This window comes from Sesamum indicum, linkage group LG10 (assembly GCF_000512975.1).
Source record: "Sesamum indicum cultivar Zhongzhi No. 13 linkage group LG10, S_indicum_v1.0, whole genome shotgun sequence".
NCBI lineage: Eukaryota > Viridiplantae > Streptophyta > Magnoliopsida > Lamiales > Pedaliaceae > Sesamum > Sesamum indicum.
In genome coordinates this window covers 16015106-16039269 of record NC_026154.1, presented here as the reverse complement: position 1 = coordinate 16039269, position 24164 = coordinate 16015106, and the positions used below count along the sequence as shown (strand labels likewise).

Sequence of the window (24164 nt, the reverse complement as noted above, 5' to 3'; positions counted from 1 at the left end):
TTAACTTATTATATCTAGTAATTTTGTAATTGCTTGGTTGGTGCATATAGATATATCTTCGGCATGTGAGTGAAATGTCTCCATATGTATTTTATCTTCATCTAACGCACAAAATGTGTTGAAATTGCACCCCTGTTTGTGCAATGAAAATAGAGTTTACGCTGATTATCATTTGATTTAGAAATCTTTACAACTTCATTATTTCCACCAAAATAAATTCTATATTTTTATTTTTATCTTGATCGTTGCTCTATTAATGCTGCTAATGTTGGTTGAATTTTCAGAAAACATGATCAATTTGTAAACATGCAGAAATTGATAGAAGTTATATGTGGTCGATGCTTAGTTTTTATTAGAACTAGGTAAAAAAAAAATAAAAAATGTAAGCAACCCCATTGTAATAATATAAATGAGCAAATTATCCCCTTATAAAAAAATAAATAGCAATTTACCTCCCTATATTTTTTAATTTATCACCCTATAATTTTTAAAATGAAGCAATTTAGCTCCTATATAAGGAGGTAAATTGCTTCATTTTAAAAAGTACAAGGGGGTAAATTGCTATATTTTTTCCATAGGGGGTAATATACTCACTCCCAATATCACATGGGATAAATTGCTATTCACCCAAAAAACAAAATTGAGTTGATTGATATTCAATATTTGCAAAATTAGTGTTTTTTTTTTTCGTATTTTTGTCAAATTTTGTTTGTGTATTTCACTTTTAATTGCACCATATATTTATAAGAGAGCATGCTTGGCCAAAGGCCCAAATTGCAACGATCATCAGTGGCCGTCAAATGGCTAATGGACACAAAGGACTAAATTGAAATTAAACTTTAAAGTAGGGGGTGACTTTATAATTGTGTATATTTTACTATTATTTTTATTAGTACATTTTACAAAGGCCAATTTCTGGTTGGGGAAATGGTCGGAATTCCCCCGAAAGGATGAGAATGAAAAATAAAAAAGAAATCTAGACAATTTTGAGAATCGACTGAAAATACAGGGACCAAAACAGAAACAACAAGAGAGGGGGGAATGAAATGACAAGAATGGGCTTGAGGGTGGAATGGATAATAATGAAAGGTAAAAGAGAGAGAAAGATAGCGTGGTGAGAAGGGCGATGATGATCACGTGAAAGATGCTTTTGTGGCGATAGGGACTGTTTGGTTGTCGTATTGGAAAGGCATTGATTTAGGTATCTCTTCTTCTCAATCTCTCTCTTTTGTTACGTTGTTTGTTAATACTTTGGATCCCAAATCCATCTCTGAATCTTTGTGGGGGAAGGAATATATGTACGTATATTTGACGCCTGCTCCCTCAAATAGATTCTTCATCCTTTTTTTTTTAAAAAAAAATAAAAATAAAAAATAAAAGTTTTATTTCATTACAGCTTATAAAATTTCTTATTCTGTAAAAAAAAATTTAATCTGTTCGGATAAAATAAAATTATAAAACTTATATGGTATTAGTTATGGTAATTTATAAACTACTAATATTTTATTTTTTTACTAAACAATTTAAGGTATTTTAAAAGGTCATATACATTTTATAGTTTATTTTGAAAAGTTTATCAGCGATGAAATATTTGTTCTAATCAAAACTTATCACAATATTGTCCAACTTGATTACTGCAATTCCATGAATACAAAAAATAAAAATTAAAAAAAAAATACAGTTAGCAAACGTAAAAAAAAAAAAATCAATTTCTCATCTTATCTCAATAATCAATATAAAACCAAATTGTTAATATAATTGATCGATATTCAAAGGAAAAATGGTAAATTACATCAGCACCTCCAGAGCCAGATTTTAGGTATGAAATATTTGTATAATTAGACATAACTTTATAAAATTTAATTGTAATTTATCCCAGAAGAAAAAGAAAACATGTTATTCTTTTATATCGTTTTCTTTTTATTACTATTATTATTATTGGCAAAAGAAACACATTCTTGGATTCTGGAAAGAGTAAAAATAAGGTGTGAAAAGAAGAGTTGTTGATTCCATTTCTTGGATTCCAGAAAGCGTATTGAAGGGACTATTAAATAAGTAAAAGGCGTTTTTTATAGGTCATGATTCCTCGCTTTTTCCTCACTATTATTATATCTTAAAAAAAAAAAAGGGAAAATGGAAATAGTATAGTTGAGAAAAATGCGTAGAGTAAAAAATAATGGTGAGTTGGTGGTGCTGTCTTGACTGACCCAAATTCTAAGCAATTATTACCAATCCCATCACGGGAATTTGGATTGCAAGGAATCTTATGCTCTTTGACCGCACACTCTCTCAAATTTAATATTCATCAATCCTAAATTGTATTTTAATATATGATTATTTATTTTATTTTATATAAGTATTTAATATTTTATATGAGTTATTGAGTTATTAATTTATTGTAATTTATCATCATTTATTATTATATTGATCTGCTGCTTGAATCAGCATACTTTGTTACTAGCCTTAGATAAATTAATGTATTATTGAATTGATATATTACTCAAAAAAAAAAAAAAATACCATGACTTACCCTCACAAGTAATTGGGTTCTACTTTTTTTTTTTTTATGAATAATTACATTTACCTTCTTGACCTAAATTTATACATACATCCATCCACCAGTACATCAACATAATTCACACAAATCACTCTTGCTTTTTAAAAAATTACATATATAAACTCCCGACAAACAACAATGTCATTACACAAATTATCCATATTTTTTTTTTGCTATAGGATTATGTAATTACAACAAAATAGTTTGTGTAAATGGACTATAAAGTAGAGGATATAAATGTAATTAGCCTTTTTTATATAGATTTTTTTTTTTAAAAAAAAAACCTTCTAGATTTTTTCATATAGAAGCTTATAAGATTTGAGAATAAAATGTTGAGGGCTTATAAATTCTCTTAGAAGAAGTAAGAAGCTGTTAAGTTACTTTTAAAATATTAATATTTTATTTAATCTTAATCATATTTGATGTGCACAAAAAGAAGCTGGTCCAAAAGCTCAAGCGATATAAAAGGAAGAAAGAAACAAGAGGCTCATAACATCCTAGGAGGCCCAAAAGGACCTGGTAGGCTCCCTCCAGAGAACATATTGGCAAAGGGAGAAGGCCCAAAACATCCTTCTACTTGGATCATGATCAAAGCCCAACAAAATATTAGGCCCAAAAGCTCCACACAAGTGGAAGTCCACTCTCCTACGTGGTATCTCATCAACCCATGTATTAGCAACCAATTTGGACTACATTAGCCCTAAGAGGATCCTCCATAGCGGATGAGGCTCCTCATAAGTGAAGGGTTTCCCAAGACAAGGATTCCATAGCAACTAGGACTCCTTGTAGATGAGGGAAGTCCCCCCAAAGCCCTGAACTTTCCTACGTGGCATCTCATCAACCCATGTGTTAGCAACTACCTTGGATCACATCAGCTCTAGGAGAACCCTCCCAGCGGCTAGGACTCCTCACAGGTGAGGGGTCTCTGAGGACAAGGTAAGTAAGGAAGGACTCCTTGGCAGTTAGGACTTCTTGCAGACGAGGGAAGTCCTCCAAAGCTCTGGACTCCTTGGCGGATAAGATTCCCTAGCGGTTAGGAGTTTTCGTTGACGAAGGGTCACCCAACTCGGAGATAAGCATTCAACAGAAGATAAGAACAAAGTACGACTTATCCAAACAAACTTTATCCATTCTTTTTTAAAACAGAGGGAATGCGCAGCATCCCACCACAGGGGGACACCCTATATAAATACATGTTTACTCATCCACACGAGGGACACCTTCATGAGACCAACGTCCCTCACACTTCTCTTATTCTCTAAATCATCTCTCTCACTCTTTGAGCACTCTACAAGCACGTTATCACGTATTCTTACACTTTTCACCAACTTTATTCATCATATCTTAATTTTCAGTCATACTTATTTATTTTTTGGTTTTATTCAATATCAAATCCAATTTAACTTGGACGTCAGAGTGCTAATTCCTTTTCTGCATATCCCTTCCTTCAGAATTTGCATTCACATCAGCCCAAACTTTGAGCATAGTCCATATTCATTGGACCTGTACGTATTTTGAACACATTAGTATTAATTAAAAAATTATATTTACAAGATCTTATAGACGCTCTAATTTTATTTTAATCATGCAATTTAAAAGTTCATTTTTAGTATAAGAATTAATATTTTACAAACTGTGATATATAAGATATATAAACTTATAAGAAATTTCATTCGATTGCTAGTGATTTAAAGACAAATTCGATTGTGGTAGTTGCAAAGCTAATTGTTCCTCTTCTATTTTTTTTAAATAATAATTTCTTCGTTACTTTTCAATATAAGCCATCTTCCCTCTAATTTTTATTCATTTTCATAAAATGAAAAAAAAAAAAAAAGTTGTTTCGTTTACTATTACAGGTGAATAAATTAGGGTTGTAGATGATTCCAACGTGTAAAAATTGAATAGAAATAAAGAGCATGATAAGATGAAGCATTAATGATGATTGAATGGACATAAATATTAGCTATGAAAATTTAATAATTGGTGGGAAATCGAACCATTTATTGTGTCGAGAAATAAATATTTGTCAAACATAATCAATAATTGTTATTATTTTCGCGAACTATTGTACAATATTACAAAATTATGTAAATATTAAGATATAATATTGAAATTGGTGTGGTACTTTTAAGATAAATTAATCAGTTATTGAATTATTGTATTTAACGAAGAAATCAGGCCCCAAGTAAGAGATTATTAATGAAATTCAAGAACTGGAAAACTTAAATTGATAAATTTGATACTATATACGAATTTTAAATTTTGCTACCGGGGCCTAAATTAATTTGCGAAATTGAGACTCTATCATAATATTTGAATTTGTTTTTAACTTGTTTTAGGGTGTTTTGTGGAGATAGAGAGAGAACAAAAATAAATAAAAATAAGTCAGAGATAGTGTGTATGTTTGAATTTATTTTTGGAGATAATATAAAATAAGTATGGTATGTTTAATGTTGGGTAGGCGGGAGACAAAAAGTACTGTTCATTGTCAAATCATTTCTCTTTTATATATATTTATATATATATATATATGTATAAATATATATATATAATTTATTTAATTGTGAGTAGAGTAAAATAAATATTATTTTTTAATTAATTATATTTTTTGGATAAAAAGTAATTAATATTATTTTAAAATAATAAAAAATAAATCTAAAATTTACAAAACCAAACAAACCAAACATACTCTATATTTTGGCCCATCTCAAAGATGAGCCAAAATCAAAACCAAACAGACTATATGATTTTAGAAGTTAGGGGTTCGAACCTTGTTATATACGTGAGATGTTGTTTTATTGCATAACAGGTGTTGTCTACTGTAATAATAGGTATTGTTTAGATTTTATTTATTTGATATTATTAATAAGGTGATGATTGTTGTAGTTGTTGTGTTAGGTGTTGATATTTGATAGAAATTATTATAATCGAATTATTTCAATTAATAATAGTCTATCGCTTCAAATAAAAAAAATAAATTTCAAATCTTAATGTTGGTTGCGATATATTTTATAAATATAAATCAACTAAATTATTTAGGGTAAATTATACTGGCACCTACTTAAATTAAGTTAAAATACACAAATATTCCTACTATTTTACAAAATTATAGTTACACCCCTAAGGTTATAGTTGTAATTAAACTACATCTTTTTTTAGAGTAACACACCGATTCAATTAAAACATATTAGTAAGACTAGTAGACAAATTACATTCGATTTCAACAAATAATCAAAGATAAATAAATTATAATAACCCACATAAAGTGAGATTTATAGTTACAAATTCGATGGGACTCGATCCCATGATTTCGAACTTTTTCATGAAACCTCAATTTTAACTTTAATCAGCCCACCTCTTATTTAAATTGAGAACTTATACAAAACAAATATTGCACTAATGTTAATGGGGTGTAGCTGTAATTCTATTAAAAAATATGGATTGGTTGTGTAATATAGTCAATTAGTTAAGTTAATTTTAATGAATGTTGTACTGATAAATAGTAAGAAATTTGAGGGAGATTCTACAAAACGATGGAATCTAACGGCTGAAAAAAGAATAAAAAAATAAAAAAAGAATCAAGGGTGTGGATTTAGTGTAGATTTAGAAGAAATGGGAATCTTTTTCTCTCTCCGGCTCTCGCTTTCCAGTCAGGGGTGAGCAATCCTGCACCCTGTCCCACCAGATAGATTCCTTATCTCTAAGGAGCACATTGGTTGTACCACAGGCATCATCCCTGACTATTGCCAAATGTCATCACCACACTCAACATTTATAAATTTCTCTTTCAATTCATATACCATCATTTTTTACTTAAATAAATACCCCCAATTTAATTTGTATTCAAAATTATAAAATTCATTGATTTATAAACATTTTACTTATTTCAAGATATGCTTAATTTCTAAGAATAATGGGGTTCTAATGATCAAATCTGGCAATATTTTAATTAGCGGCAACAATAAGATGGATATCGATCAGATTTGAAAAGTTAAAACCCAATAAAACATACTTGAACCCATATCTCGAGTTTTGGCATCCATAGTCTAAATATATTTTAGAAAAAAATAAATAATTGAAGTAGCTACATGAATTTTAAGTTAAAGTACATATGTCCTATATGAAATTTAATATAATTATAAATACTTTATTGTTGTTTATAAAATTACAATACCCTCCGATTTCAAAGTTTGTCCAATAATGAGCCCGTTTTGTTAGCCTCCTTTAAATTTTTATTTAATTTTTATAGTGAACTATTCAAAATGTTATTTTTTATAATTATGAATGATAAACTTTTATAGTTATTTAATTTATAAATTAATATATATGTATATATTCTACACACCCTCAAATACATTTCATATTTTTTTAAATAAATATTTCTAAAACAAGAATTTGCTAAACTAAACATGATTCTCTCTAATTCCCATTAATTGCTTAGGTGAATACCCCACCTCTCCTTCTAAAGACTTTCCGGTCATAGGTGAAATCATCCTTTGAGCTTACACCAGGAACGGAGTCAGCTATTGCTTCAACTAAGGCTCATGCTTTCTTGGTCGCACCCTCAGCAAAGGCAGAAGCCCATAACCGTCAGAAAGCGAATCCACACCTCCAGCAAAAGACGATGTTTCAACTGAAACTCCTTCGAACATATATTCTTATGATATTTTAAGTATTTTTTTCAAAACAAGCAAACACCTAATTTCTTTTTTTTTATATTATTATTATTATCATTATTTTAATTTCAAAAAAAATAATTAGTAGCAAAGAAGATGTTAAAAAAATTCAACCCAAGATTTGGAACATGTGGATTACATTGATGCTATCATGTGGATTGTCCTCACCTTGAAAAGGTATCATGTTTTAACAATTTTGTCACAATTCACCAAACCTATGCGCTGTCAACCAAAAATGCATCTTCCCATATTAATTTGACTTTTTACTCCCATATTTCTATACCATTCATTGTCATTTACTATTTGTATTTTTATTTGTTTATTTCTTACCACATATATGTGCCTAGGATTCATGTAAGAAATTTAATATTCTCACCTATGTCTCATAAAAATAAGGATGAATTACTCCTCATGATTTTAGCATTTCTCTAATAATTAGCTCATTTTATTAGTCTCTATTTTAATTTTTATGATAAACTTACGAAAATGTCATGTTAAAAAAGTATGAAAAATAGGTATAATTACCCTAAAGATAATTGCAAAGGTTACTTCTCAATTTACATAAAGTTTGAATGTCAATTATTCAATAAATACTGCGATTCGTAATTAAACAGATCGAGTCAGCTTGAGTTAACATTAGTTGAAATTCATTAGTCCAAAAGTGCAATGGTTACAATAAAAATTTACGAATTATGAATTCAAATTCTACCAATTTGTTGTTTATTTATTTATATATAGTATGATACATGCATATTAAATGGAACATAATACGATGCAGTATAATTTAAAATTGATTTACAATAACAGATTTAAATGGAAAAAATAAAAGAAAAATATCCCTCAAGAGATAAAAGAATCAAAGGTTGGTTTCGACCATTAGATCTTTCAAGCTAAGTAAGAGAGAGAGTGAGATGAAATATGCGACGACGTGAAATAGACTTTTCCCAATTTCATCATAAATAATTATCTGTCTACGGTCCACACACATACACATTGGCCTCACCTCTGTCAAAACTCGGCGTTGTTCAACAGAATCTTCTCGCCTTTCAATCCTTCCTTGTTCCACTGCTTCTCTCTCTCTCATTTCACACTACTCACTTTATATATTATTATATACATACACAGACACGCATCAACAACAGCGAAGATATAATCAACCGCAGGAAGAAAATGGGATCGTTAATCCCGCCGGAGCTCACGTTAGATTGTAGTCGTCCATCGGAAACCTGGGTCCCGAAAACTACCGGTGAGTTTCTTGCTGAGGTTTCGGGGATTCAGAGCGCGTCTGAGAAGGTTTTGAAGCTTGATCGTTACGTTAGTAGGCTGCAGGATGAGATGAAGAAGATCGATGCGTTCAAACGGGAGCTCCCTCTTTGCATGCTCCTCCTCAACGATGGTCTGCTCCCTTTTCCCATTTTTCTTTTTATCCTCACTGATTTAACTTTTTTTTTTTGGAAATGGGTTTTTTGGTTTCCTGGGTTTGTTCTTCATTTTTTTCTGATAAATGGGTTTTGAAATTGGTTGATTGTAGCGATTGCGACAGTGAAAGAGGAGCTAATGCAGTGCAAGAAATCAAATGCGGAGCCAGTGCTGGAAGAATTCATACCGTTGAAGAAAAACAGCGCCGGTGAAGAAAAGGATGAGACAAATGAGGGTGGTAAAGAGAAGGAGATTGTCAACAACAGCGAGAAAATGAATTGGATGAGCTCTGTGCAGTTATGGAACTCCGACAACAACTATAATCTCTCCGACCCAAAACTAGATAGCAATAAAAAGGTGGAAAAAATGGCAGAAAGTTTTTGTTAGTTCTACAACAATTTGGTAGCATCGGTTCTCGTTCAAGCGTACTCATGAATTTCTTTTTCTGTTTTTGTGAGCAGAGAAAGGAAGAAGTGATTAATCGGCCGGCGATGGATGATTTGTTCCCGAGTAGTAAGAACAGGGCAAGAGGGAGGGCGTTTGCGCCTTTCAAGGGATGTCCTAATTTTCCGGTGGTGCCGATGGGGAAGGAAGGCAGAGATGAACTGCCAGGAGCGCCGTCGCTTTCGCTTCGCACACCTGAAATCAACAACTCAAAGGATGAGATTTATTGCAGTGGGTTAAGCTCAAAATCCAGTTCTAGCAGATCAGGATCCTCATCTGCAACTAATGGTCAATCAAGTTTGAAGACCGTGCACCAGCAAACTGCTCGGAAGCAACGGAGATGCTGGTCGCCGGAGTTGCACCGCCGTTTCGTGAATGCCCTGCAGCATCTTGGTGGTGCTCAAGGTTTGAACTCGAGAAAACTAGTTATTTCTTTGAGGTTGCTTGAATTCTTGAAATAGTGCTTGTCCTATAGGAATGATGTAATAATCTGAATGTCTGAACATTTTCTTGTTGCAAATCTGATTCAATTTCGTTCAACCCTATGCAGCTGCTACTCCCAAGCAAATCAGGGAGCTTATGCAAGTCGATGGGCTGACCAACGACGAAGTGAAAAGTCATTTACAGGTGCTTTGATCGCGAAACTTCCTTACTTCATTGAAATTTGGTTTATTCATCTGTTGCAAGAGAACTTAATCCTATGTTTCTCGATGCTGTCTCATTCCAGAAATACCGGCTCCACACGCGAAAAGTTCCTCCGACAACAAACATCTCGACCAATCAGCCTGTTTTGCTGGGAGGTTTGTGGATGTCCCAAGAACAATGTGGTGAATCTTCAAAGCCGAGCAATTCCCAGTCTGGCTCACCTCAGGGCCCGCTTCACTTACCGGGATCATCGAGGGGAACGTCAGTCACTGGGGGCGATAGCATGGTAGACGAAGACGATGAAAGATCAGAGAGCCGCAATTACTTGTCCGGGAGAGATGATGTATAGACATGTCCACCATGAGCTTTTTGCAGATACAGAGAAAGTGATGATACATGGGAGGACTTCTGATCATAATAAACTTTACTATACAGTAACATAGAGAAATATGCTGAGGCAGTGTGTGTGTGTGTGTGCGTGTCTGAAATTTTTGTAGGATTAGATGATGAATTTAGATCCTCTGCGGTTTTCTTGAATTGAGTTATGATTTGTTCTGGTGTTGAGACATAAGGAACTTCAGGTTTTAAGTCCATTTCTTGAAGTGATGAGTTACAATTTCCTGGTAAATTAGTTCACTATATTACCTAAACAACATCATATGACATCTGCCCATGGTCAGTGTTTAGAACTTCTACTGTAGCACTTCTGTCAGGAGAATTCTTGTTGGTAGACATTTCAGGTTTTAGCCTTCTTCCTATCCAAAAGTTTGCGAGTCCGATTCTCTTACTGTGTTGTCCTGTCCGTAGTGATGACCGGAGTCGAGACTATGTCAATTTTTATATACAAAAAACGGTACAACTCCCCCAACTCATTGTGCATAAATTAAGTTATCTTGTTTCTTTGGACAAAAGAATGAAGAGGAGGATGATAATGGGTACGTGGAAGATATGAGAATGGTGAGGTTATGATGACTTTTAAGATAGGGCAAGACCAAACGTTAGCTTTTGTCTATCACAAGAAATGTCGTACTCGTACGTGGTCCACGTCCAACACATCATCTCGCCTATTCCTTTGTCGAATCCTATTACTTATGACCACTCTTTCATTCTCCCATAAACACACCCTCAAAAATTCGATCACACACGCATTTTATCAAGCAATACGTGAGCAAGAATACATAACTACATTCACACAGCATTTCAGTTTCATGGAAGTGAAGCATTCAACAGCAACCCCTTTTCTCTATTTTGTTGAATCGGAAGAAAGGTGATGATGTCTGGGCAGGAAACGAATAGAATGATGATGATGATGATTTTTTCTTTAAACTTCTCAAAAAGGTTGATCAGAAAGTATTCTACAGACAAGATCTGTCTTATCGCCTCTAAGATTGCTGTCCCATTATTTATTGCCGCCGCTTCATTAAATTAATCAACCGGTGGGAGATGAGGCCACCGTTTTAGGTTTTACATTTGCTTGCTTGCTTGACAATTAACCCTAATCTTTTAAATAAATAAATACATTTACATATCTCGATATTCTTTTTATACAAATCACTTATCTCTCTTGAAAAATAATAGAAATCATTATCCGATAATTTTTTTCCGCTAAATCATTATCTGTTTACATAAATCATTCTCATTTTTTAAAAACTTACAAATACATCCAAAAAAAACATAAACATTATTCACATACAACCCAAAATATATCAATATTTACAAATTATTTTGATTTTTAGCTGTCAGAATAATTTTTACAACAAATATAAATAATTTATATAAATAAATGGTAAATTAAAAAATGTTAATGTAGTTGTCCCGTTTATTAAATGAAGCATTATTATACCCACATAATATAATAAGTTGTACGTTCTTGGTAAAGTTTGGACTCATAATATTTTAATTAAAAAAAAAAACTAGTGATTTTAATTAATTATTAGAGTAGTGTTGTTATCCGTGATTGGTTGACAAAATGAAGAATAGTAGTATAGTAGTAGTGCAAGGGGATTGGAGGATTTGAAGGTTGTTTGTGGGTATGTATGTGTCTGTTCTTGCAACTAAAGGCAAACAAATGTTTTGGGAATCAAAGGTTTAAAATATTGTTGGCAACCCAAATGCTGGAAATGGAATCTGGTGAAAGAAAACAATGTAAAGAATGGTTGACAGATAGACAAAAGAGGAGAATCTTGATTTGTTCAATGTTCAAACTTGAGAACCTCTGTCCCAGAAACCTGCTGCTTTTTCTTAATTCCCCCTTTTTTCGTTTTTTGGGTCAATCCCATCATTATTATTACTTAGTTTAATTGCCATTTAGTCCCTACAATGTTGCCTCTCTTTTTACACTATGACTTTTGATTAAATGTCCCATTCCCAATCTTGACCCCTTTACATGGATGGCCCTCTTCAAAAGGCACCTCTACTTTGAAATATTGTAAAAGAAACCCTATTTGTATATAGGGTTAATTACATTTACCATCCACCAAGTATACTTTATATTACAAACAACCCTCTAAACTTTGACGATGTCAATTATTCCATTCGACTGACGTTGACGTGGTTTTTTTTATTTTTTTAATCGACACATAAAATTTGTGCTCTTTCTGTAAAAAGAAATTTAATGCAAACGTACCTTGTTTTAGTCAAATAAGACAGAGAAATTGCATTTAAATACAAAATATATTCGATTTATTTTCACTAATAATAAAAAAATAAATTATATTGTATTATAAATTTTTGTGGGTCTAACCAAATCATAAGTATAATTGACTGCAAGAACCATAAAATGAGCATTGCATTTTTCACTTTTTTTTTTTTTTTTAAATGGCACTTAGAGCACCTTTTCTTGGAGCTTAAAAGGTCAATTACTTGGAAGAAAATTGCAGAGTTGAAGCCTATAACCTAACAAGCTATGTATCCCACTTGTCAAAATTCTTGCAATCCCTTGTGATGTTTATCCAAAGTGCTTCCAAACAGTCCCTTTCACAAACCAAATAATGGAGAAAGAATCTTCAAGAGAAATCTCCATTACCCCCCCCCCCCCCCCCACTAAAGAAAAATAAATAAAAAAATTTAAAAAAAGGGTAGAACCAACTAATTAGCTTTTCATACAACTTAAGGGATCTTTTTTCTTTAAAAAAAAAAAGAAAAATAATGGTTCTATAATTGATTAGATTCCAATTTCAAATTCAGCCAAAAATTCCGGAATTGTGAATTTGATTATTGGAATAGAGAATCTGATACTATGCAACATATGGAAGAGTTTGTTCAATGTGTGTCAACAATATTCCTTCCAAACTTTAACCCATAATTGCTATGCCCACACAAGGGCATATAAGACATTTTAACAACTTTTTAATTTATAAAATACTTCTCTCATAATTTTAATTAAACTTTATAAACTTCCAACTATAATGCTCCTCATTTGAACGGAGTCAACATCATTATTTAGATTTCAATTAAAGTCGTTTTGTACCTATTGCTAATTTCATTGGTGAAATTTTTAATCTACCGATATGGAGTTCATGAAATGTTTTGAAAAAAAATAATTTTATAAGAAATTTATTTCTTGAACTTACTGTGAAAACACAAAACCTATTCAGTAAAGGACAGACGCAATCCTAACATTCTAAGTAAAATAAGAATAGGGCGTATGGATAATTATCACGATATTTATTAAGTCCGAATGGGGCTTGTCAATGGACGGGTATCCCCCTACCTGGGACTGAACAAATACCTCAGGATGCATAATGAGCAGAGTTGGGCTAGCCCAACCCAGGATCGAATTGAACCAATAAACAAATGAGTTAGGTTGGCCCAAGATCACCTAGTCCTACGTCGGGCATATTGAGCCTTTTTTATTTTTTTTAATAAAAATAATGCTGGCATATAAGTTTCATTTTATCTGCTGAACTAACTACTCTAGTAACTTTTTATAATTTTGAAACTCTAAAAATTATTATCTTTATTGTTTTGCTTCTAAATTTTCTTGTTTATTTTTTTCAAAGTTTACTTTAAATTCTTGTTGAATTATTATCATCTAAGTTTAATATTATAAGCTTGTTCGTCAAATTATTATATAATCTTAACTATCATTATGATTTTTTGAGTGATTTCATTTACTATTTATTTTACTTCATAATATAACCATAAATTTAAATAAATACTCAAAAAAATTATATTAAATAATAAAAAAAATAGTCACATTGCCCAAAATCACAATCAGACCGATCATAAAACAGTAGATGGTTGGTCCCATGCCGGGCTTTTCTGGGCTAGTTTGAGCTTGGTCGACCACTGTGCATCTTGACAAATACCCATATAAATTTTTACATACATTACCCGATAAAAATAACTATAAAGTCTTACCCGAATTATACTTAAAAGAATTGGGTAGAGTTGGATTTTAACCATTTTGAATTTTTAAATTCTTTTACAATATGTTTAAAAAATAAAAATTCTCAAAGTTTAAATTTACATTCAAGTCAAATAATGTTTGTTACTAAAGTAACTTATTAGTGGATTTTCATGATGCGTCGATAGATAAAATAAAACTAATTACTTAAATTTCAATAGGTGCAGATTGATACATCATTGAAATTTAAATAATGAACTTGATTTCGTCTGAATGACAAATTAATATTAATAAAAATTTAAATAAGAATCTTATATTTAAATAATTGAGACAAGTTCAAAGTAAGAAGGAAGACATAAGAGTTGGTAAAATAAATAAAATTAAGTATGATATATGTAACTTTGATTTAGACCTCTCAAGTGTCATTTGAATTTGGATTTGCATTCAATTTTAATTTGATGAATTTTTAATAATTTGAGTTCAAATATATTTTATTTATTCCACATATTACTCAAATTTCACTAAATTAATTTTCGTCCATATCCTTTATTTCCTAAAATGTCATGTTAAAATTTTTGATTAATTTAATCATTAAATTAATTTTGAGTAATTACGGAATCAATATGAAAAGCTCTAGCATATTTGGTCAAAATTTTAATACGTAATGAATATAAATATAATATGTAAAGAAATAATTATATACTATTCATTTTTTTAAAATATTAAATAAATTTAGTTGATTGATTTACTAAAAATTTATAAATTTAATAATTTTTAAATTAATGGATAAATGAATGTTTTTGGACGTTAAACTATATCAATACCCATAAAAATTTTAAAATATAAGCCGTTACTCATAGTCATGGACATTTTAGAGTATTGGACCCTACCCATATCCACTCATTTATTATATATTTTTATTTTATATTAATTATTAAAATTTTAAATTATCTGATAGTTGAAGAAAATTATAAATACATTTTTGTTAAAAATATTTTGAGCTTATCAATCTAGCATAATAAAATAAATTATTTATTTTTATTATAATAAAAAATTTAAAAAAAGTCGAACTCGAGCTCGAGCTCGGGCTTGCTTGTTTACACTTTATGTATAGATATAAAAATTATTTTTTAATATAGATAAGGTAATACCCTACACAAAACCAAACAAAGCAAATTGGGCTTTAGCGGGGCGAGGCCCAAGGCCACATAACCTAATCCTTCTAAAAGGGCGTAGGGCAAGTACACGTGCACACGAATTTTTCCACAAACCTCAAAAAGATTTGGTCAAACCTGCGAATACCCATCATGTGTAAGAACGCAACACCACCAACTTCTCACACAAGAGTGGAATGTGGAAACAATCAACTCATCTCAACATATACCACACTACAATTCAGGAAAAAACAACCATTTTCAACTCCACCCCACATTCCCTAAACCATTGCATTCCTCGAGTTTAAAACAGTCACCAAGCTCGACACTTTTTCCATTCTCGAGTTTTTTATTAAAAAAAAAAAAAAAAGAAAGACCAACCGAACCACATTCGTATTAACAAACGAGAGCGAGTTCTGACACGATCAGAGATCATCGAAAATGGCACAGGTGAGCGACAAAGACATGGATGCCACTAGGGAAAACGAGATGGATACGAACAACAACAATAGGTCGTTCAAGTTCAACGTGGCCGCACCCGAGTTTGTGCCCACGTTGGCACATACCACGGCGACTCAGGTCCCTATAACTGGTTATTTCTACCCGTGTTTCCAATACATCGATGGGACTAGTGGGAATTGGATCTACGTTGCTGAACAAGACATTACGTTACCGTTGGTCCATTCCAAGCCCAATGGGAAGGCTGGCGCGGACACGGACCAAACCAATCACACGCAGACTAAGGAAATTGCCTTGTCTGATGAACTTAAGCAAAAGATCATCAAACAGGTCCTCTCTTTTTCTTTTTATTTATATATTTTTTGAATTATATTTATGAAATTAATCCTGACTATACATATATGGGGTTATAAATGTGTGACAGGCAGAATATATGTTCAGTGATATGAGCATGCTAGCCAATGAAACTCTTGTCAAACATGTGAACAAAGATCCAGAAGGCTATGGTACTTGGGATTCTTGAATATTTTTCCTTAATTCATGATATTGTCTTCCATTCTTACAATGTAAAAAACATTTTTGATTCTCGACAGTTCCAATAAACTTCGTTTCGACTCTGAAGAAACTCAAATCGCTTAACGTTAACAATCAAATGGTGGCGCAGGCTCTTCGCTCCTCTACGAAGCTCGTGAGTCCTTTGAGATTATAAATGCCATCAGTTTTCTTGATTTCTTGCGTTGGATTGACACTTTTTTGTCTGTTTGTTTGTTTTCCTTAAAAACGTGTTTGTAGGTCGTAAGCAGCGATGGCAAGAAGGTGCGACGCAAGAATCCCTTTACCGAGAAAGAAAAAGAGGACCTGCAGGTATGTTCATCAGCCAACAAATTCTTTGGTTTTTGATAAATTTGCTAAGAATCATAACGTAGGTTTTCTTTTCTGCTGGTCATATTTCTTACAGATGAGAACTGTAATAGCTGAAAATCTGCCTGATGATCACTCTCATCAGAAGATTGAGAAAATGTTCAACGTTGTCGGAAGGTTGGTGCACTACACCATTTTGGATTTCTATTACTCCCTACATCCTTACTGATTACGGCTACGTATGTATGTCGATGTGCAGTATCAGGTCGATACGTATATGCCAACCGCAGGATCACAATTCTTCATCACGATCTTCTAAGGGTGATGTAGTAATCAGCAACAAGGTACAAGAATTCACAATTTCGCTTTCAAGAATGTCTTTTCTATTCATTTGTTGCTTATTTAATTTGCTTCTCCTTGAAGCTGCATGCACTGGTAGAGTATGAGAATGCTGAAACAGCTGAGAAAGCAGTAAGATTTTCGCCCAAATGAGAGTAATTCTGTAGCTTTAGGCTTTATTTTCGTTCCTAATCTTGTTAATATGGACCCCCTTAGGCTGAGAAGCTGAACGACGAAAGGAACTGGCGAAAAGGCATGCGAGTGAGGCTTATGCTTAGGCGTTCGGTAGGTTAAACTCAGTCATAGCACTTGAATTTCAAGGATATACGCGTTTCTTTCAAGCTTTTTCACCATGAACGTTTGACATTGTTAAGGTTAATCTGCAGCCCAAGTCTGTGCTGAAGAGCCGGAAGTCTGAGTTTGATGTGTGTCTAGACGATGATGGACTGTCGACACACCAATCACACGAAGATGCCTCCGGCCGGCTCAGCACCTCAGAAGCAACTGATGTAAGTTGGTCGCTTCCTAGTTTTGATTACGATCCACAACAGAAACTGCTTATTATTATGTATACTTAAAACGTCGTTAACGTTTCTCCTAATCGTAACTAAGCCAGTGTATGTATATTCTCTATTGTTACAAACTAGTCTGAGGAAAATTCAGCTATCTTAAAGAGAAGTTGGTCTAGAAATAGAGGGAAATCGAAGCATCGTCCCCAGCTTCAAGGGGCACGTAGCCTGCCTACTCCATCATCCAACGGGGGCCTGTCGTGCCCCGGCCTGCAGCCTGCGAAAGGACCAAGAATGCCGGACGGAACCAAGGGCTTCACTATGGGCAGGGGAAAGCCGATGGCCGTCTCAATCTAGTTAAAACCATGGGGGAACCAAGGATGTGTTTGTTCCTTGGGAGATAGATGGGCAACGACGGTGTATCATGTGATTTTCATAGGTCCTTCTTGCAGTCAGAGGCTATCGTTTGATATGTTTTTTTGTACTATGCTTTTTGAACAATTAAGGTGGTCAGTAATGTTGATTTAGATAGGAGATTAAAAACATTCAGGATTTTGCATGATTATACGTCAGAAATTCATGTCATGGAAGAGTTATGATCTCTATTTCTTTGTTTTTAATTTTTTGGGCTGACTTATGTACCTTGATAGTACTTTTTTTTTTTTTTTTCCATTATATGAAAATGTATCTTTTTCTCTTTTTGTAATAATGTATAATTTGTTTGGATGTTTGGTTCTATTTATTAGCAACTATTTGAATTAATAGGGTAGGGGTTGGATGGTCCTCGTAATCATCAATGGATTGTTCTAAAGGAAAAATTGCGACCAGCAAGTTAGTACGGTCTTAAGGTTATTAAATCGGATAAAATTAGCAAATCAACTGTGCAAAACATGCATGAGTACTACTAATAGGAGAAATACATTGAACAGGTCTAAAATATTCTCAAACACTGCAGGGGTCTAAATCTTTTTTAAGAGACCTTTGTTCTAGGGGCAAGTTGGTCTGCCGAACGAAGATAAATGCAAAGCAGTACTAGTCGAACAAGGTTGGGAAGGAGACTTGCATAATGTTTGGATTTGTTTTTTGAGTGTTTTGTTGTATTTTGTGGAGATAGAGAGAGAAAAATAAAGATAAATAAGTGTGTGTTAGAGATAGTATGTATGTTTGGATTTATTTTTTAAAATAATTTAAAATAAGTATTGTATGTTTAATGTTGTGTTTTGGGAGACAAAAATTATTGTTAATTGTCAATTCATAGTCAAATAATGTCTTTTTTATATATATTTATGTATATATATACGTATTTATTTATGCTAAAACAGTTTAAAATACTTAGATAAGGTATTTCTGAATGATGGCAAACATTGAGTATGTTTTAACTCATCCTAGAGATAACTTGAAAATGAAAACAAACATAGTGTTGGCTCTAAGGAGGATCTAATAAGGTATACCATAAGCGACCAACACCCCTCACAGTTGGGAATATTGGCAAATGACAGTGGCCATGTTAGGACTGGATGTCGAGGAGCTACAAAGAAATGGACTGGTCGCTCTGCACAAGAGTTCGTCATTTGCAACAAAAATTATTATTGAAATTGTGAATCAAAATTTTAAACTTTGAGATTTGTCGAAGTATAATGGGAACAAAGACCCACAAGGTGGGTATTTTTAACATCACCTTTACAGTACAAGGGCAAAATGAAATTAATGCTTAATTATATTTTGATCATATTAATTAATATTATTGCATGACAATTTTGTTAGTAATATTTTTTAATATTGTCTTTGATTGGATAGATTTTGAATACGATATTTCAAATTTATAGTAATAAAATTTTCGGACTTGTTTGTATACTTTCTATATTACAAAAGATTTTAAATTTTTGAAACTATTTTTGTTGCACTTTGATGTACTTCAAAACTATCTAATATGGACTTGTTTTTTTTTAAAAGGAGTTAATGATTAATATTTTGTTCTTATCTTAGTTATGTTTATATTACTGTTTTACCCCTAAATTAAATCAAACATTTTATTGAAAATAGATCAAATTAAATTAGACAGTCATTTTTCGATGGGTAATAATGTAATTATACAGAACAAACATCCATGCGGTTTTTTCCTTGTGGATTAGCTATCCCACGACATCGTTCTGTCGTTCCTTAAACCCTGGCTTGGCCTATCGTCTTTCTAAACCCTAATTCCCTTCTTCGCATACCATATTTTCACCCACCGGCTTATTCCGGCACTCGCCCGCGCGCCGCCGTAAGATAAAGAGATGGCGGAATCGCAGTACGAGGTAGATCTGGGCAACCTCATGGCGTTTGACCCACATCACCAATTCGTTTCTCCCCCGTCTTCCAGGTGTTTTTTCTCTTGTCTCTTCTTATTTCAATCTGATTTGTGTTCGGTTCATGGACGAGTTGGAAAATTTATTCTGCAGTGGTTTTTCGTAAGTGGAATAAACTTTTGTTTTGTAATTCATATCCTATGATTATGGAGTACTTCTTTGACAGGGAGGAGGTTGTAAAGGAAGCTATTGAACAGGGCACCAAATTAGTCCAAGCAATTGCTGATGCCCTTTTCAGCTTGCCTTCGACAGAAGACCTTGACGGGCCCATTGTCAAGTTGCCTGCTCCTACTACCAAATTGCCCAGAGCAAAGCCAGTAAGCTCTTTCGTTGTTTCTCTCTTAGAAGTTTAATAGGGCACACGAATTTCAAAATGGGCTGGGACGGGTGGGGGTGGGAGGTAGGAGGTGAAGAAGACGGAGGACAAAAGATTCATGTAAGGAGATTTTGTTGAGCTTCCGTACTTAGACTTGCACAAATTGCTCTGGTATTATGATTGGTGATTGTTTTCTTGTGAGGAGAGTATGCTCAAAATACCAGTTTCTTAGTGACTTGGTGATCTTTTCTGATGTGTCCTATGCAAGATTTTACTCTAGATTTTTAGTTGATTGATCATCTAAATTGTCTTTGTCTGTGTGCCTTTCAGCTTCCAAAGCCTAGGCCTCCAACTAAGTGGGAGTTGTTTGCTGAAAAGAAAGGTTTGTTTGCACCTGTTTAGGAAAATAAATTTATTTTGTTTATTTCTGATAAATTCTGAGGCATGACCTGATGGATGGTATAATGGGTTTAACTTGCCCCTTTGAAATATCGCGCAGGTATACAGAAGCGCAAGAAAGAAAAACTAGTCTTTGATGAGCAAACTGGTACTTGGAAACGGCGTCATGGCTATGATCGTGTAAATGATGACAACGATATACCTATCATTGAGGCCAAGTCCACTGATGGTATAATATTTAGTGTCCTTGCTTTTTCTATTGCAGTCAAATAATTCTTTGGTTATATGGATGGCATTACTTGTGCAATGCCTACGTGAAAATGTTACTTTTCGGGTTTATTTACCTAAATGTATTGGCTAATTATATTAAACTTTCTATCTTGAGTGTAATAAAGCTGGAAAATGAATAGAATTTTGGACCTGTTATGGATGTGTTAATTGTATGCTTTACTTTTGAGGATGATTCAAGCAATTTACTTTGTGTTAACCATTGACTGTATCATGAGTCTGCATTTACAAGGCCGTTACTTCTCCAGAACCAGGAACAGATCCTTTTGCTGAGAGGCGTAAAGAGAAGAAAAGCAAAGTTGAAAAACAGGAGAAAAATCGATTGCAAAACCTAAAACAAGCGGCGAAAGCTGGTGCCTTGCCAAGGTGTTCTTTTTCTCCTCTTCCCTTAAATTACTGGAAGGGTTCCTGTACTAAAGCGAATATCCTTTGTTCCAGTAATTTTTGGTATTCTATATTTGAATTTCGAAATGTGGAATGTCTACCTCGTAGAAATAAAAGAAGATCAGTAGTGCAATTTGGTGACTGTACTTCTTGAAATCCGATTAACGTGCAGCCTTCACTTATCTTTTGGACCAAAAGACATCCTTCACTTTTGGATGAGGTTCATCTGAAAGGATATTAGAGACATAGGTCTTGTGGTCTGTCAAATTACCCTGAGGTCAATGAATATAGATCTCTAGAATGGCCTGATTGGTTGAATGAAGTGTTGATTGCTAGGCAAGTGAGACTGGGATGAAAGGGATCTTGGATGCTAGACCAGCCAAAAGAAGCCACTCTTGGTTGAAGCTCCATTTGTGGAAGAGGGTTGAGACATTAGCCAGTTGCTATTTGGAAAGCCCTTAGACCTGCTTTTATTTCATTGATCTACAGATTGGGCAGACACTGCTAGTGAATGGAATGAAGACTAGGGGGATGTCTTTTGATGAAGTGCTACTGGCCTACTGATGCACGCATGGACCTATCACTAACATTGGTTCATTTTGTATTTTACATCTGACTTGAATTTTAGCACAATGATATGTTGTTACCATAGAAATTGATTTCAAGTAGTGGAGCGATCCTTGCACTTGGTCAGTTCTTGATTGTTTCTTTTTCTTATAACTGATGAAATTGTTCCTTCGTAATATCCTGAGTTTCAGTGTATCTCTTCTGCTCTCATCTGAATTTGTATGCATGTGTGCTTTACATGAATTTATTGTATTATCTATAGCATAGCAAAATGCATTTGAGGTTTCCCAATTAGTTCAAATTTACTGAACACGTGAATGCTTTGCAGCCATGTTCAACTTGCTGCCACTGCTTTACCTATAACGGGAAGCCAAGCAATGCCTAAGAAAGTTAGCAAGGATGAGTTACAAAATGTTGCTGGAATGGCAGCTATTTCAACGGCTAGTGGGGGAAAGTTTGACAAGAAATTGCCGGGGGAGAAGCCCCCAAAGCATGAAAAGAAGTATCGGAAGGTCGTGCAGTCACCCTTGAAAGTACATATTTTTCCCAGTTCAATAGTAAGGATTTCACTGATTTTCAAATTATGTCCCTGCAGTTCCTACCGGCTGTAGAAGGATCAGGAATGGGTGCCTTGGAGAAACAGCAAACTGAGAAAGTTTTGAACCAGTTGATCTCCAAGAACTCTCATGAGATACTCAATGTAGAAAAGGTGTGCCTTTCTTCCTTGTAGTGGATAACCTTTTTTCCTCAAATATATGAGCTTTATTTGTCATTTAATTTGTATGGTTTTGCTGGAATGTAGGCTGTGAACATGTATAATGTGAAGAGGGAGAAGAAGCAAAGAAAACAAGGGGGACAGTTGTCAACTTCAAGCAAGTTGAAGGCCAACAAGAAATCTTTCAAGAAATCATCGAAAAAAGGGTCCTCAAATAAAGGCAAATCAAAATAAGATCATATAGGACAATGGTAATTTTGTCAGGCTTTAGTTGTTTAAGCTGGAAAAATTGATGCTAGCACTGATCAACTTTATACTTTGTATTTTTCTTTAATATTTTTGGTATGAGTATATCACCTCTCATCTTTTATGTACTTCTGTTTGCTATGAGTACAGCACCTCTTAATTTAGAAACTAAAAGTTTTCCTGCCGATTCAGCCAATTTCTGTGTTCAAACATAATTAGCACAAATGTGAACTTTGTGTAAACTGTCAGAGGGATGATGAAAATTGCATTTGATTTTGAAATAGGGTGAATTATATGTCTCTGGAATTAACCGCTTTCTAACAAATATTCCTCTACAATGGGCTTCACAAAGGGTATTTATTAGATGGGTCAGCTCTTAATTTAAGGGGATGTTTATAATTTTTTAAATTTGTAATACGAAAAGAAATCCGTTGTAATTTATCCTTTTGAAACATGAGCTTTTGAAACATGAGCTGTTTGTCTGTGGAGGATTTGGCAGCATCTTATTTTTGTGAGTCAAATTTTAGGTTTATAGATAAGTAACTAAGATATAACTAAAAGTTCTTTTTTTTTTTTTTTTTTGAGAAGTAACTAAAAGAACGTTGAATATCTTTTCAAATAGATACTGAAGATGACAAAAAGATTATCTGTGTGATGAAATCACAACAACATACGACTCCAATAACTGGTCGAAAGATTGACATTTTCTTATGACAGTCCATAACTGAATTGTTGTTGGAAATTTAGTTATATTTTAAAATTCTTAAATACTTCTCTTTACATTAGAGTTTGTAGATAAAAAATTGCGGACTAAAGTAGAGCAAGAATAATTTCAAAATGGCCTGGACTTAGAAAACCCCAAGTTCCTACATATGGATAAGGGAAGAGGTTTTAAATTTAAAGTGGTAGTCTTGATATAACTATATTAAATTATTATAATTTCAAAAATGTCTTTCGACATTTTGATTCCTGTTAAAATTAACTACCCAATCAAATTTCTTTAGAAAATTAATTTCATGTACTAAAAAAATAAATTTACTCTTATTTTGTTTAAGTTTACTTTCAATTGAAAGTATTTTATTTTGCATATATACATAGCCATCTTTATCAACATAACATATATTGCATAAAGTGTTAGCTTTTAGTTTAATTTGAGTAAAACATATATTGATAGTTAATGCATTAAAAAAAAGTTATTGGACCCTTTTTGTATGTGACGTTGTAAGATAGTAATAAGTTTTAATGTAAAGGAATAAATTATGAGCTTTAATAAAATAAAAATTATGTGTGTAGGTACTGCATGCTACGATATTCAGTATTAACAGAGAAAAGAAGGTTTAGGATTTATGGAGGTGGACAAAAGACTGAGAAGAAAATGGAGCAAGAGAGCTTGGAAAATGTATAATTCATAAAGTGATTGGATGAACGGTTTATATGGGGTATATTGCGAATTCAGGAGAAAGAAGTGATTTATAAAATAATTGGAAAAG

At 33.1% G+C, this 24164-nt stretch overlaps 3 protein-coding genes across 4 annotated transcripts; all 3 read left to right on the top strand.

Annotated features, from left to right (window-relative positions):
* On the top strand, positions 8181-10369 carry LOC105172852 (myb family transcription factor EFM). Its single transcript, XM_011094440.2, has 5 exons — positions 8181-8629; positions 8765-9009; positions 9114-9501; positions 9647-9723; positions 9824-10369. Exons 1-5 carry the CDS (start codon positions 8404-8406, stop codon positions 10088-10090), a joined length of 1203 nt encoding a protein of 400 aa, XP_011092742.1. The 5' UTR covers positions 8181-8403; the 3' UTR covers positions 10091-10369.
* On the top strand, positions 15479-18063 carry LOC105172851 (la-related protein 6C). Of its 2 annotated transcripts, none has more exons than XM_011094438.2 (10): positions 15479-16032; positions 16127-16208; positions 16296-16390; positions 16495-16566; positions 16661-16740; positions 16823-16907; positions 16987-17034; positions 17119-17187; positions 17277-17411; positions 17550-18063. In XM_011094438.2, exons 1-10 carry the CDS (start codon positions 15685-15687, stop codon positions 17766-17768), a joined length of 1233 nt encoding a protein of 410 aa, XP_011092740.1. In that variant the 5' UTR covers positions 15479-15684; the 3' UTR covers positions 17769-18063. The 2 variants fall into 2 exon arrangements, with proteins under 2 accessions (XP_011092740.1, XP_011092741.1); XM_011094439.2 differs by having other exon boundaries at positions 15480-16032; positions 17289-17411.
* LOC105172850 (ribosome biogenesis regulatory protein homolog) lies at positions 19562-22866 on the top strand. The gene is made up of 8 exons (XM_011094437.2): positions 19562-19773; positions 19926-20076; positions 20406-20457; positions 20575-20703; positions 21011-21128; positions 22042-22225; positions 22309-22422; positions 22516-22866. The coding sequence occupies exons 1-8, from the start codon at positions 19688-19690 to the stop codon at positions 22660-22662; spliced, it is 981 nt and encodes a 326-aa protein (XP_011092739.1). The 5' UTR covers positions 19562-19687; the 3' UTR covers positions 22663-22866.

What these genes read in the sequence shown, in the direction of transcription:
- LOC105172851 (XM_011094438.2), top strand. Translation starts at nt 15,685, where the DNA reads ATGGCACAGGTGAGCGACAAAGACATGGATGCCACTAGGGAAAACGAG. An exon ending in AGCAAAAGATCATCAAACAG is followed by an intron (nt 16,033 to 16,126) that starts GTCCTCTCTTTT and finishes AATGTGTGACAG; the next exon opens with GCAGAATATATGTTCAGTGA. An exon ending in CAAAGATCCAGAAGGCTATG is followed by an intron (nt 16,209 to 16,295) that starts GTACTTGGGATT and finishes GATTCTCGACAG; the next exon opens with TTCCAATAAACTTCGTTTCG.
- LOC105172852 (XM_011094440.2), top strand. Translation starts at nt 8,404, where the DNA reads ATGGGATCGTTAATCCCGCCGGAGCTCACGTTAGATTGTAGTCGTCCA. An exon ending in CATGCTCCTCCTCAACGATG is followed by an intron (nt 8,630 to 8,764) that starts GTCTGCTCCCTT and finishes GGTTGATTGTAG; the next exon opens with CGATTGCGACAGTGAAAGAG. An exon ending in AAGTGAAAAGTCATTTACAG is followed by an intron (nt 9,724 to 9,823) that starts GTGCTTTGATCG and finishes GTCTCATTCCAG; the next exon opens with AAATACCGGCTCCACACGCG.
- LOC105172850 (XM_011094437.2), top strand. Translation starts at nt 19,688, where the DNA reads ATGGCGGAATCGCAGTACGAGGTAGATCTGGGCAACCTCATGGCGTTT. An exon ending in GTTGTTTGCTGAAAAGAAAG is followed by an intron (nt 20,458 to 20,574) that starts GTTTGTTTGCAC and finishes AATATCGCGCAG; the next exon opens with GTATACAGAAGCGCAAGAAA. An exon ending in ATGAAAAGAAGTATCGGAAG is followed by an intron (nt 22,226 to 22,308) that starts GTCGTGCAGTCA and finishes ATGTCCCTGCAG; the next exon opens with TTCCTACCGGCTGTAGAAGG.